Source organism: Danio aesculapii, chromosome 5 (assembly GCF_903798145.1).
Source record: "Danio aesculapii chromosome 5, fDanAes4.1, whole genome shotgun sequence".
Classification (NCBI taxonomy): Eukaryota; Metazoa; Chordata; class Actinopteri; order Cypriniformes; family Danionidae; genus Danio; species Danio aesculapii.
The window spans coordinates 20339388-20353139 of record NC_079439.1 but is presented as its reverse complement, the minus strand read 5'-3'; the positions used below and the strand labels follow the sequence as shown (position 1 = coordinate 20353139).

The following is a 13752-nucleotide window of genomic DNA, read 5'->3' as shown; positions in this document are numbered from 1 at the left end:
TGAAAGTGCACCTTGTTTAAAAATATAGATTTTTTTTAATAAAAGACTCGACTCAGAGTCGTTTAAATGATTAGTTGTTCCTCTGGATCTTTTGCCTATTCGTATCGACGTCGACACGAAACAATACAAAATAAGAAGTGCCAGATCCAGTAAAACGAAAATGCGCCTTTCAAACAACAGTGACGTGCGAGTGTTTGTGGGATTGATTATGACTGAAGTTGAATGAACATTAATGAGTGAACATTCTGGTACAATAATCCACCCTGCAACGAGATTTGTCAGCCGTTTGATAAAGGAAGGATGAGAAAAGACTATTAATGCATGGGACTCAATTGTATCTAGATGCAGCCTTTATGATGCAAGCTGAGATTGCATCTCTCAGAGACACAATGCACTCAATGGAGCTAGTGACATCACTGTGAGGCGTAGTGTTACTGTCTCACACTAAACGCAGTTGACCAATCACAACAGACTGGCTCATTGGACCAATCAGCGCAGATTAGCATTGCGCTAAGGAGGGGTTTGGGAACAAATGAATTGCTGAACGAATCGTATGGGAGTCATTGAGATAATTAGGTCAAAATAAATGCTTAATATAAAACAATGAAAGTGTTTTTTTGACCTTGCATACATATCAGGCCGTCAATGGAGACCCCCAAAACCAAAATATGACTTTTTAAATTCATAATATGGGCTCTTTAAGATAATTCCCAATATCAAAAATGACCACCAAGATGAAAACATACACTGTTTAATGCACAATTATTATGTCATTTAAAAACATCCTGATGTACAGTCAAACAAAACATTCGTCAAAAAATAATAATAATAATAATTAAATCAGGCACTTAAACTAGATCTTAGTCTTAATCTAGTACTTTAGGGTTTAAAAGCGCACATTACAGGCAATAATCTGATCAAATTCTTCAATCAGAATTACCAGTCAAGTACAGTACAGCAGCAGTGGGTAACATATTCACCCATTCATATGAACAAAAGAATTACCTGCAGTCATGTGAAATAAGCTATAAAACAACAAAAATTCAAGACATTAAAATATACACTGGTTCTTAGTGGTGTAACGGATCACAAATCTCACTGTTCGGATCACATTATGTTTTTTAGTCACGGATCGGACCAGTTTTTGGATCAGCCAAAAAGGGGAGAAATGTAACTTGCTTTCCATTTATAACAAAAAACAGCACTGCAAGGCACTTTTGGTTTTAACAAACAGAACTTAGAACCTGTAATTATATTAAAACTAAATGAAGAAATAATCAGCTGAAAATAATTTAATTGTAAATATTCAGTACTGTGAAAAATTCACTTTCTGTTGCTGATGACGCTTAATGTATGAATCTAACATTATCATTTGTACAACCCATATTTATTTTTAGTCTCATTTCCAATAAATGATTCAGTTATTCACTCATAAAACTTCATGTTTCATTGCTGGATGTATGATTTTTGAAGAATTATTCAGTGGCATATTTTTGATGGCTGCTTGTCACCACCTATTGGTTCAATAATGTAATTTCTGCCTACAATTTTCATTTTTGAGCATCGTTAAAGGCATATGATGGGGATTTTAATCTTTACCATAAACATCAGTGGTTTTATCTGAACTATAAACTGTTATTCCAGTACTTCTGTGTTATTTGACTGTTTGTAACTTCATAACTAACTCAAAAGACTGAATCTCTTTCTTGATTTTTGCGTTTTTCAAACACAGATTTGAATGCAGCGATGCAATTCACCAAAATATGCAAATCACCTTCATTTATAATTTATGTTGTGTGGGTGTTGAGATCCCGATCTTTCAATGATTAATCGTGCAGCTTACACTGAATGCATTACAGCAGGCTAAACCCATAGTGACAGAAAACACCTTTAATAACCCAAGAAACCAACCACAAATCCTGAATAACCCACCACAACTTTTTAAATCATCATTATGTTTTACAGGAAATCCTAAATGCTTTCATACATGTGTTTTTAATGATGTGAGAGGCGATCTCTCTGTGATCGTTACATTTTAGGATTAATCTACAAGTAAAAAGAATAATAATAAAAAAGAAAAAGTATTAATCCGCAGCTCACGCATGCTCCGAATGGTGGGTTATGATCCATGCAAATCACGGATCAACCATGATCCGTTACACCCCTACTGGCTCTTATATTGACAACACTATGTAATCGCATTTAAAACTTGGCCAATCAGTTAATGTGCATTCGATACGAATAAAAAAAAAATCTAAAAGTTGTGAATGCACATTATCAATTTGTACCACCAAAATGTTACTAGAAATTAAAAGTTGGAATAATTACTCTACCATTTACACGTTGATTCCAATTAGCTACAATACTGCTCATTTACTGGACGTTGAATCAGTGTGCTCTGCTTTATTATTGTGCATATACTGTATATATACCTGAGGAAGAGCCACACAGCATGAATGTCGACTCCAAGCATTGGTGGTTCCCTAAAATCATCTAATAATTGAGAGTATTGTACATTCATCAGTCGGTTATGTCCACAGAAAGGACACAAAGGCACAAACGTAAACAGATAAATACTATAAACACAGGTTTCCTCTAGCGAGAGTGAGTTTCTGGGAAATACGCATGTGAGAAATGTTCATTCAGAAGTGGTCAAACTGTGAGTCACACCTATAGTCATTGTACGCTAAAGTGAGTACGTGCGATTGGTGGACATTTAAAATTGTGCGTTCAAGGCTACTGACCATTGATGATCCTATTATTTAGGATCTATCATTTATTTACTCTACTTACTCTGAAAAAACACAGTACGGTATGTTTGTTTTATTGGTATGGACGTGATCAGCTGGTGGTGGAGTTGTCCATGGTGGCTAGCAGGTGGCAGACTTTGGCTCTCTGTGAAGGCGTAATGTTCTGTGCCATGTGAATGATGCAGTCCATAGTCACTTCTGGATTGGCTTGGACTAAGCTGAACATATAATGCAGGAAAATTACTTTACAGATACTTAGAGACAGTTTATCCAAAATTGAAAAAAAAAGTCATCTTTTACTAAGTCACCACTTGATCCAAACATGTTTGAGTTTCTTTCTTCTGTTGAACAAATGAGGAGATATTTTGAAGAATGTTTGAAAATTAAAGCCCCTGACAACCAATGTTGTCAAGTCAATGGTTACCGGTTTTCAACATTCTTCAAAATATCTACTTGTGTCCATCAGAAAAAAAGAAACTTGTAAAGGTTTGGAAGCACTTGAGGGTGAGTAAATAAAAATTTTCTGATGCAATATTTGTGTTATTGTACTTGTAAAGCACTTATTGCTTTTAAGTTGGTTATTGCACTTGTAGTAAATGCAACTGTTTTTATAAACAAATTGGGATTTGGGAATCATAGAGGATTTGACATAAGGTAAAACCGACTCTTTAGGATATCTTGTTAAAAATTCAGATATATTAGGGATTATTTTTAACATCAAATTCTTCAGCGACACATTAAATTGATCCAATCCAAAGTGAAAGTAAACAGTTTAACATTGTTATTAATATATATATATATATATATATATATATATATATATATATATATATATATATATATATATATATATATATATATATATATATATATATATATATATATATATATTAAGGGACAGTTCACACCAAAAATAATTTACCCACCCTTCACTTGTCACAAACCTGTTTGAGTTTCACAAAATAAGTTATTTAGCAAAATGTTGGAAACCTGTACAAATAGAATTCGATAATATTTATTTACTACTATGGAAGTCAATGGTTACAGATTTCATCTTCTTTTGTGTTGAAAATGGAAACCCATAAAGTGTAACCACTTGAGGGGGAGTAAATGAGGAGTAAATTCATCATATGTGGGTGACCTATCCCTTTAAATAATCCTGAAAAAAATTTACCACAGTCTTTTTTTTAAGTTACTTATCAACCATTTTTAATAAATATTACGATGATTTCTGAAGGATTGTTTGAAACATTTCATTTGAAATTACATTTTAATTCATATTAAAATAGACAAAAGATATTTTTCAGTTGTAATCATGTTAAAGATTCACTGCTTTTACTGCTTTTTATTTAATAAATGCAGACTTACCGAGTATTCTCTCAAACTTTTGAATGCTAAATGATGCATTATGTGTTTGAATTCACGTCTATTGGAGTGGAGGGATCTACCTGCGGATGTGTTTGAGAGCGTAGTCCCTCTTTATGCATTTGATGTTCTCTCTGATGACCGATCGTGTTCCGTCCTGCTGGGAGAGGTTGTTTTCCAGCCACTCCACCACCACTTTGTTATTGTCCCACAGATATGCCTGGAAGATACCATTATCAAACCTTTACCTCGCATGGAATAAAAAAAAAAACTTTTTAATAGATAAACAGATTATAGTAGTTCAGCTGACAAAGATGCATTTAAGGTTGCAATAACTCTGTTAATAGCTTGTGAATCATGTTTTTATTTGATTACATATCTTTACATTTGAATTTTACTTTGAGTATGTTTCTATAAATGTTCTTAGCTTTTGCTTTTTGTTATTTCTATATTTAACGATTTCTTTTTTCTCTATTTTATCCATTCTGAACTTGTGAGCTTCTTCAGGAGTTTTGGAGTCGTATAAACCTGAAGTCTAGGATAAAGTAAAGGTCAGGATTTGACAAAAAATACATTAAAACACACTTTGTTATATACAAGCCTGAGTTTAAACCCCTAGGGAAAAAAAATCATAATTTTGAGTTGACATTAAAACAGGCTTTGCTATCTGCAAGCCTGAAAAAACTCATACTTTTGAGTCTCTTTTGCATAATTCACTGCCATTATATGGATGACCACGAACAATACACAGAGTGATTGAAAAAGAATACCACAACTTTGAAAATCTGTTTTTAATCAAAGAAACAGGATGGAACCTTAAGTAATTAATCAATGTGAAGAGTACTTCAAGTTTTTTTTCAGTAGAAAACAAGTTCATAGATGTTCAATAAGAACCCCTCCAGACACTAGGGTGACATCAACCCGATACTCGAACTCGTTTCACACTCTGTAGCATCTCGGGCGTAACTGAAGGAATAACTGCAGCTATCCATACTCTGTCACAATCAAATGAGCAATCAAATGAAATTTCAGAGCTTCCTTAAATTGACGACAGAAAGAGCTTAATTCTTTTTCTTTTTTGCAGAGTTCTCGATTTTCAAAGTTGTGGTATTCTTTTTGAATCACCCTGTATATATATTTATTAATTCTCATAAATAATGACTGAATATTAGTTTACGGATTAAAAGTACTTTTTTAAAATGATTTTATCACATGCAGGACTGCTTGTGATTTCCTTTCAATCATACTTGATTCTTATTGTTTCAAAACAATGTTTAATATTTTGATTTGTCATTTTGTTTTGGTTTTATTTTATATTCATTTTTAAGTCCCGTCCTTCAATTTCTATGCCATCTGTGACATTAGCATGTGATGTGACACTGTTAATGTTATTTGATATCATGGGCAAACAACAATAATCATTAAAAAGGATATATCTTAAAACAGTGTTTCTCAACCACGTTCCTGGAGGACCACCAACACTGCGTGTCTTCTTTGTCTGTCAAACCCATTATAGGTCTTTCAGTCTCTGATGAGCTGAAGATCTGAATCAGGCGTTTGGTTATGGAGATATGGAAAATGTGCACAGCTGGTGGTCCACCAGGAACATGGTTGAGAAACACTGTCTTAAGTTATCTTAGCATGGGTGACACGGTGGCTCAGTAGTTAGCACTGTCGCCTCACAACAAGAAGGTCGCTGGGTCAGTTGGCATTTCTGTTTGGAGTTTGCATGTTCTCCCCATGTTGCCGTGGGTTTCCTCCGGGTGCTCCGGTTTCCCCCACAGTCCAAAGACATGCACTTTAGGTGAATTGAATAAACTAAATTGGCTGTAGTGTATGAGTGTGAATGAGTGGATGGTTGTTTCCCAGTACTGGGTTGCAGTTGGAAAGGCATCCGATTTGTTGTAACATATTCTGGAATAGTTGGCGGTTCATTTCGCTGTGGCAACCCCTGATGAATAAAGAGATTAAGCCGAAGGAACATGAATGATATATTAACATTTCTAGATTTTTATATTTTTTCAATTTAAGTATATTTTCATTTTCATTTTACTGAAAACAAACTACCTTTTTTAATAGTTTTAGTCAACAACAATAATTTTCTGAGTTCTATTTTTCTGCATTCTGATATTTGACCTTAAGAAGATATTTCTCATCACATATAACTGACGTTTTCTTACTTTTACAGCTCCTTCTGTCTCCACAAACCAGCGGCGCAACATGGACTGTATGTGTCCATTGCTCAGGTCTTGGTTGGCCTGCATGATCTCCTTCTTCACCACTTCCTCCAACAGCAGTCGCCTCAGACGCCAGTAAAAGAATGACCTAGCGCTCTTCCAGTCCAGGATGTCCTAAAAACATTTTAAACATTCACTGTCAAAAAGCATTTACAAACTGTTCAGGAGAGAAAACTCTTCATGAAATGTTCCCAATAATTAGTTTTCAAATCTTTGTACCGTGATGACTCCCTTTTCCTGCATCCGTCCTGGAGTGTCATGAATGTCCACAAACTGCACTGCCACCTGGTGGTAGATGGGAAGAAGGAACTCCTCTCTAGACTTAAGTTTGGCCTCCAGGTCTTTACGCTCCTGGCTTGGTAAATCTGGTTTGCCTACATTAAGCACAACATCGTCACAAGATGTACTACAGGTAAGAAATGTGTTTAAAGTGAGATTAACTGCAATACCTAGCTGCTCAGCCAGACGGGAATACACTATATCAATCCTTCGCATGGTCTTAAGCAGGTCTTTTTTTCTGAATTTGATCTCCACTGTGCCCTCAGCCTCCAGGACGCCACCCCTGGAGAGGAGACGAGAATTGAAGTAAACAAATAATTCCAAAGATCAATGGCAGAAAGGCAAAGAATAATTAGGGCTTATTTGCATAAATCTTTGTGTATGAAATTGTACAGACAATAATGCTGTCAAAATGGCTTAAATGTTGCATTGTACATGCAAGGTCAGTAATGTACACCCACACTGTCATAATGCACCTGCACACACATTATTTTTGTATCGTGTTCACCAAAAGAATAATTGTATCATTTTCAAAAATATTCACTTTAAAACCCATCTTAAAGTGTTAGCATTTTCAGACTTGCAAAAAGGCACTTACTGAATGGAACTTACAGCAAAAGTTTAAGGCTTACCCTTAAAGGTGCCATATAAAGTAAATCTGGAAATATCTAGTCATATATAGGCATGTAAAACCCCAGTGAACAACAAGCCAATCAAAACACAATACACAATGTGGCGTTGTTTATGGGGCATGCCCTCAGCTTTGCCTGTAGCTACTTTAGATCATATTCTACTACATCCTTTAGACCTGACGAGCAACCACGTCATCAAATGTTCAGCAACCACTGCTGATGTTGAACACTTGATCATTAAAATGCATATCCCAGGCTGTTAACTTACTATATACATGTGACTGTTATTTTGAAAAGGTAGACACAGCAAAAGCCAGCCACACCAGATTGTTTTTATGCGTTGATATGCAGCGATTCCATGAGCCATGCTTGTCAAGAAGCAAAAAAAATGGCACATTTAAAGTAATGAAGGGTATTTTTTTGGACTAGCTTTTACCTGCTTTCTCGATCTGCATAGAGCTCCATGTGCTGAAGGTTTATAGTGGGGTCGATCACAACCCATGATCCTCCTCTCAGCTCAGCATGGGGAGGAATGTAAACCAGCACAGGTTGGCTGAACTCTCGCAGGGCGTCCACAATATAAGAGCCAAACTTGAGCACCTGGTCATACATATCTGACATAGAGACCATGAGTTATCTTACAACTGTATAGATACATTAAAGCGTTGGTTTATTTAGTAAAAATCAATAAAAAGTGAATTCCAAACCCCTGACATCTTCATTTATCTTCAGAAAACAAATTAAGATATTTTAGATGAAATCTGAGAGCTCTCTCAACAGCTCAATGGCTGTTTTGTTACTTTTTTTTGGTGCAGAAGAGTGTTCTTGGAGCTTCATATGATTAGTCGCATGGACTTCATATTGAACCACTGAAGTCACAAGAAAAATTGACAATATTTTGGTTCCTTTTCTGGACTTTGAACGTCTGGATGGAGGATGAAAGAGCTCTCAGATTTCATTTAAAATATCTTTATTTGTGTTCTGAAAATAAACGAAGATCTCAGAGGTTTGGAACAACATGTGGATGAGTAAATTAATAACAGAATTACATTTTTATGTGAGCTAACCCTTTCGGAAATATTTTTGAAATGCAATGTTTTTAAAAGTGTCATCTCACATATACAAAGGCTGCAGTTATTTGATTAAAAAACTTTAGTAAAAAGAATCATTTGGTGATATATTATTACATATAACAATGAGTAAAAAAAAAAAAAAAACCTTTTATTTCAGTAAATTTTAAAACGTATTGTATTCCTGTGATGGCAGAAGCTAGTTTTTCAGCAGTCATTACATAAATCCTTCAGAAATCAATCATGTAAACTGATTTGCTACTCAAGAAACATTTCATATTATTATCAATGGTAACAGATGTTCCGCTTAACATGTTGTGGAAACAATGGTTTTTCCTTTTATCATAATTAATGAATAGAAAGTTCAGAAGAACAGTATTTATTTTAGTTCTTGTAACAAAGCAAATATCTTTATTGCTACCATCACTGCTTAAAACATGAAAATCAGCTCTATACCTTTCATGCCTCCAGAAAAGCCTCTCCAGTTGGCAAACACCATGAGGGGAAGTTTCTCTCTATTGAAATCCTCTATAGCCTGAGCAGTTTTATATGCAGAATCTGGAAACCACACCTGTCCAGCCTGCTGGAGGAGCTGAGGCAGAAAAGACACTACATGCTGTAACTGATATCAATAAACGACACCTACTAAAAGCAAAATATATTCAGAAGAAAGCACAGATCCCAGACTTGGACTCTTACTTTGGCCTCTGAGTCTAAGTTGGCAGGATCTGCTGGAATGGCAAGCTCGACTGTGCGGGTCTCCACAGCAATGACCCCAAGAGGAATCCCACCAAGCCTGTATAACATTCATAGTTTTACTCAGAATCAGAATATTCACTAAATATCTGTGTAAATATAATATAAATGTTTATTTGACATTTTATTGTTCTGGCTCTTACCTGGCTCGACCCACCACCACTGTCTGTGCCCAGGTAGCCATTATCTCCAAAAATGAACCATGATCAAAGAATCCACTCTGCCATGCTCCCTTCAGAGCTATTCAAACATGACACACATTTAAGTATTTACAGTGTTTGAAGTTGAAATATTCTTAACAGACTGTGTGGGTAATTTGGCTCTTACTGGGATGGGGTCGTCCACAGAGCAGCCAGCGAGGGTCATAAGGGGCTTTTGTGGGAACAAAATCAATCTCTCGGTCAACTGGATCGGTGGCAGGTTTTATTGGGACCGGACTTTGATTGCTCTAAATTACAACAGCAAACACCAGTAGGGCTTTACATTAATGATCAAACAAAAACATACAGTGCACTGTGTCAAAGTCAAAACTAATCCACGCCACAGATGGTAATAGGTAAACCTGAAGCCAGTCAAGGTCAAAACATGCTAGTTTTTATCTAATCTACTTTATTTACTTATTGGCAGTGGCGAATAAAGTGAAACTGTAGCATTTGTCAAAGCTATTACTGTTAGGTTGCTAAAAGGTGCAGCATTATTATTATTTTTTTTTAAATCTTGTTTTAACTCTAGTTTTTGGTCAAATTTGTGCCTTTTCACGCTGATTTAACTTATAAAAAGTGCTTGTTTAAGATGTTTTTTTTTAGATTAGCCCTATAAGTAATTAGAAACTACCTTTGGCATGTAGGATAACCACTGTAGTATAGTGAGCACTCCTTCAAAGTCATCTGGCACGGTGGAGTGTGTCACTCCATTGTTGTGCATGATCTGAACCCCACCAAGCTGGTTATTGGAGGTGTAGACTTCACGACCCAGCACCTACACCAACGCAAAATTATGAATAATAAAAGAAACAAAGGCCACATACTGTAAATATGATACTGTACAGTTTAAGGTGTCACTGCAGATGTGAAATTCCACACCTTGTTTAATGCCCCGGCTCCAGTCAGGATGATATGGGAGTTTTCCACTTGAATGACTCTTTGTCCTAGACGTACCAGATAGGCACCAATTCCTATAGCCCGACACGTGACCTAGAGAAAGACGAGAGTTTAATGGATCACCAAACCTGATCATTGCAACAATCTTGGTGTTTAGAAACAGTAACATGTCTGATAATACAATTGGCAGATGTTAGGTCTCACCATGCTGATTGTGATTATTTCCTTATAAGCCTGAGAAGTTTCTCCAGCTATTGTGCCCGAACCCCTCAGATTCTCCACTCCAATACCCTCCTCCTTTCCTATGATGTCTGTCAGGATGTATCTGAAACATTAAACAAAAAGTGTCTGCGTAGATTTCATAATAATGTGAATATGGATGAGCACGTATTGACAAGTTCAACACATGAGCAGAACCATCAAGTGGACTCTTCTGTTTCAACATTTGTATGCGCACATAATTTGGGCTTTCCGCAGACACCTGTGGCTCCTCGTGAAGATAAAAATTGAGTCATGCAGACAGTTGCAGAACATGGATGGCTGAAGTATTTTTTATGCTTAAAATCAGTAATCTCACCTGGACTCCCCTCCCTCCTCTACATGGTGACAGTGGACAGAATTGGAGGAACTGATGCGGGTGTAGTCTTGAGGAGTCAGATACAGGTATTTAAAACCCTGCAGGAGCAAAACAGAACAATGGATTTGAACAAAGCTGAACTGTATCAAAATTGTTATGTAAAATGAAAACTCAACCCAGGAAGTTTGTGTTAAAAAAAATGTCTAATAGACGTCAAAACAAAGACCATAGTAAATTTGGACTGTCAGAAAAAAATCAACATCTTAGAACAGTCCAAAACTAGACTAGTAGGCCCAAATTTAGCCTTGTTTTATCCCAAGCGCCCATACCATATATTTAGACATAAAATTGCTTTGAGGGTATACTTACAAACAGGGTACATAAAAAATGTTCATCCATTCACACTATAGTTTTTCTGACAATTATGATGTCATGTTTTGATGCAAAACAATAATGCAATTAAATCTATGCCTTTTCCTATGTTTTTTTTAAGTAGGGTTCAATAAATGAGAAAATAAGATCTGTGCTAAGCATAACATCACACAATTTGAATGTTTTGTTTTATAAAAAAGCTTTAAAAATTCATATTTTCAATATTGGGCATGTCTAATTCATATAATACAGCAAAACATCAAAGTATTTTCAAGTTATGCTTACCACATACAAAAAAAAAAAAAAAGTCACATTCTAAACCCCAAGGAACTCTCAGCGAAATATTTATTTGGGTTTTGACTGCACCACTCTGTGTAATATGAACATTGTTACATAAATATAATAGAAACATTCTAGTTTTAAGGTGCAGTATGTAAGTTTGATACCCAGTGGTTAAACTAGATATTGCATTCCTGGATTAAAACAAAAGCAAGCGCAGGTTGCCAGATTGAGGACAGGAGCGGGTGATTTAAACAGTGTTCTAAATAAAATCAACAGCACATGATAGAAGAAATGTTTTCCATTTTAAAAGGAGTTTTTGTCCTAACCAACACCTCAAATTGATATATTAGAAACGGCTTCTATTTCTCACAGGTGAACAACAGAAAACTGACCATGATCACCTCAGGTACACCTCATGTGCTTTATTCAGTGTTAAATGCTACACAAAGCCAGTGTGACCGCAGCTTTACTAGGTATACTTAAAACACCCAGGCAGGTGTGTTGAGGCAAGTTGGAGCTAAACCCTGCAGGGCACGGACCTTCAGGAACGAGATTGGTGACCCCTGGTATAGAACATACTTTTCTAGCAGTCGAGTAGAAAATTAAAGTAAATTAAAGTACCTACTGAGTAGTAGGTGATTTCGCAGCCTTTGTAGAGCAGGGGTCACCAACCCTGTTGCTGGAGAGCTACCTTCCTGCAGATTTCAGTTGCAACCCTGACCAAACACACCTGTCTGTAATTATCAAGTGCTGCATCATGTCTTATTAATTGGTTCAGGTGTGTTTGATCGGGGTTGGAGCTGAATTCTGCAGAAGGTAGATCTCCAGGAACAGAGTTGGTGACCTCTGTTGTAGAACATCTTCAAAAAGCTTAGTTTTCACATGGCAAAAACACTGCCTCAAGTGTGGACAGAAGAAGCAAAACAGTATTTTTAAGTATTCAAATTGATCTGGATTAGGTTTGACTACACATTGTCACTCTTAGTAAGTATTCAGTCACCTTATATGGGTCTTCAGGGTCGATCCAAGCCACCTGAAACATGTGGCGGATCTCCTCTGCCAGGCCGATTCGAGCTCCGCTGTTGGCTGAGATGTAGATGCGCGGGATGCCCTCCGCTCTGGCCAGCTCAGATGCTCGCAAAAAGAGCTGATCCTCCTGGGGCCCAAAAGAGCCAATCATATGGGTAATATCATTACAGATCACAATGATATCTCGGCCCTCTGTGTACTCTGGAGTCTTCATCCTCATCCGGAAAGCCACCATGCCGACCTGGAAAGAGAAGAGAAACAAATTACTTACCCTGGAAATAATAAATTTACTTTTTTACTCTTTTCCTTACTAGTCAGATTTTGCATGCAGTATGCAGTTGTTTTTTTTTCTTTTTCCACTTTGAATGATAATGTGTAGTGAAATGGACACTTGAATCTGCGTGATTAAAGGTAATCACTGATGCCATTACAGAGTTAATTTCCAGATGTTTCGCTGAATTTGTATTTGTTTGTATACAGTGTATAAACTCACCGGCCACTTTATTAGGTACACCTGTCCAACTGTTTGTCAACGCAAATTTCTAATCAGCCAATCACATAGCAGCAACTCAATGCATTTAGGCATATAGACAAGGTCAAGACGATCTGCTGCAGTTCAAATAGAGCATCAGAATGGGGAAGAAAGGTGATTTAAGTGAATATGAACGTGGCATGGTTGTTGATGCCAGACGGCTGTTCTGAGCATTTCTGAAACTGCTGATCTACTGGAGTTTTCACACACAGCCATCTCTAGGGTTTACAGAGAATGGTCTGAAAAAGGGAAAATATCCAGTGAGTGGCAGTTCTGTGAGTGCAAATGCCTTGTTGATGTCAGAGGAGAATAGCCAAACTGGTTTAAGCTGATAGAAAGGCAACAGTCACTCAAATAACCACTCGTTACAACCGAGGTATGCAGAAAAGCATTTCTGAACACACAACACGTCCAACCTTGAGGCGGATGGGCTACAGCAGCAGAAGACCACATCGGGTGCCACTCCTGTCAACTAAGAACAGGAAACTGACACAGGCTCACCAAAATTGGACAATAGAATATTGTAAAAACGTTGCCTGGTCTGATGAGTCTCAATTTCTGCTGCGACATTTAGATAGTAGGGTCACAATTTCACATGAACAACATGAAAGCATGGATCCATCCTGCCTTGTATCAATGGTTCAGGCTGGTGGTGGTGGTGTAATGGTGTGGGGGATATTTTCTTGGCCTATTAGTACCAACTGAGCATTATGTCAATGCCACAGCCTACCTTGTTGAGTATTGTTGCTGACCATATCCATCCCTTTATGA

At 36.8% G+C, this 13752-nt stretch overlaps 1 protein-coding gene across 8 annotated transcripts in view; it reads right to left on the bottom strand.

The window, feature by feature from the left end:
* Window positions 1-735: 735 nt before the first annotated feature.
* acacb (acetyl-CoA carboxylase beta) overlaps window positions 736-13752 on the bottom strand; it is a 59498-nt gene continuing 46481 nt past the window's right edge. For all 8 annotated transcript variants that reach the window (XM_056457503.1, XM_056457502.1, XM_056457504.1 and 5 more), the window contains 15 exons: window positions 12421-12690; window positions 10767-10864; window positions 10394-10514; window positions 10172-10282; window positions 9924-10067; window positions 9417-9537; window positions 9233-9329; window positions 9033-9129; window positions 8790-8925; window positions 7700-7877; window positions 6802-6914; window positions 6572-6726; window positions 6296-6466; window positions 4199-4335; window positions 736-2968 (listed from right to left, as the gene is read on the bottom strand). In XM_056457503.1, the coding sequence (XP_056313478.1) occupies window positions 2842-2968; window positions 4199-4335; window positions 6296-6466; window positions 6572-6726; window positions 6802-6914; window positions 7700-7877; window positions 8790-8925; window positions 9033-9129; window positions 9233-9329; window positions 9417-9537; window positions 9924-10067; window positions 10172-10282; window positions 10394-10514; window positions 10767-10864; window positions 12421-12690 (2076 nt within the window). In that variant the 3' untranslated portion in view covers window positions 736-2841. The remainder of the gene's footprint in view (window positions 2969-4198; window positions 4336-6295; window positions 6467-6571; window positions 6727-6801; window positions 6915-7699; window positions 7878-8789; window positions 8926-9032; window positions 9130-9232; window positions 9330-9416; window positions 9538-9923; window positions 10068-10171; window positions 10283-10393; window positions 10515-10766; window positions 10865-12420; window positions 12691-13752) is intronic.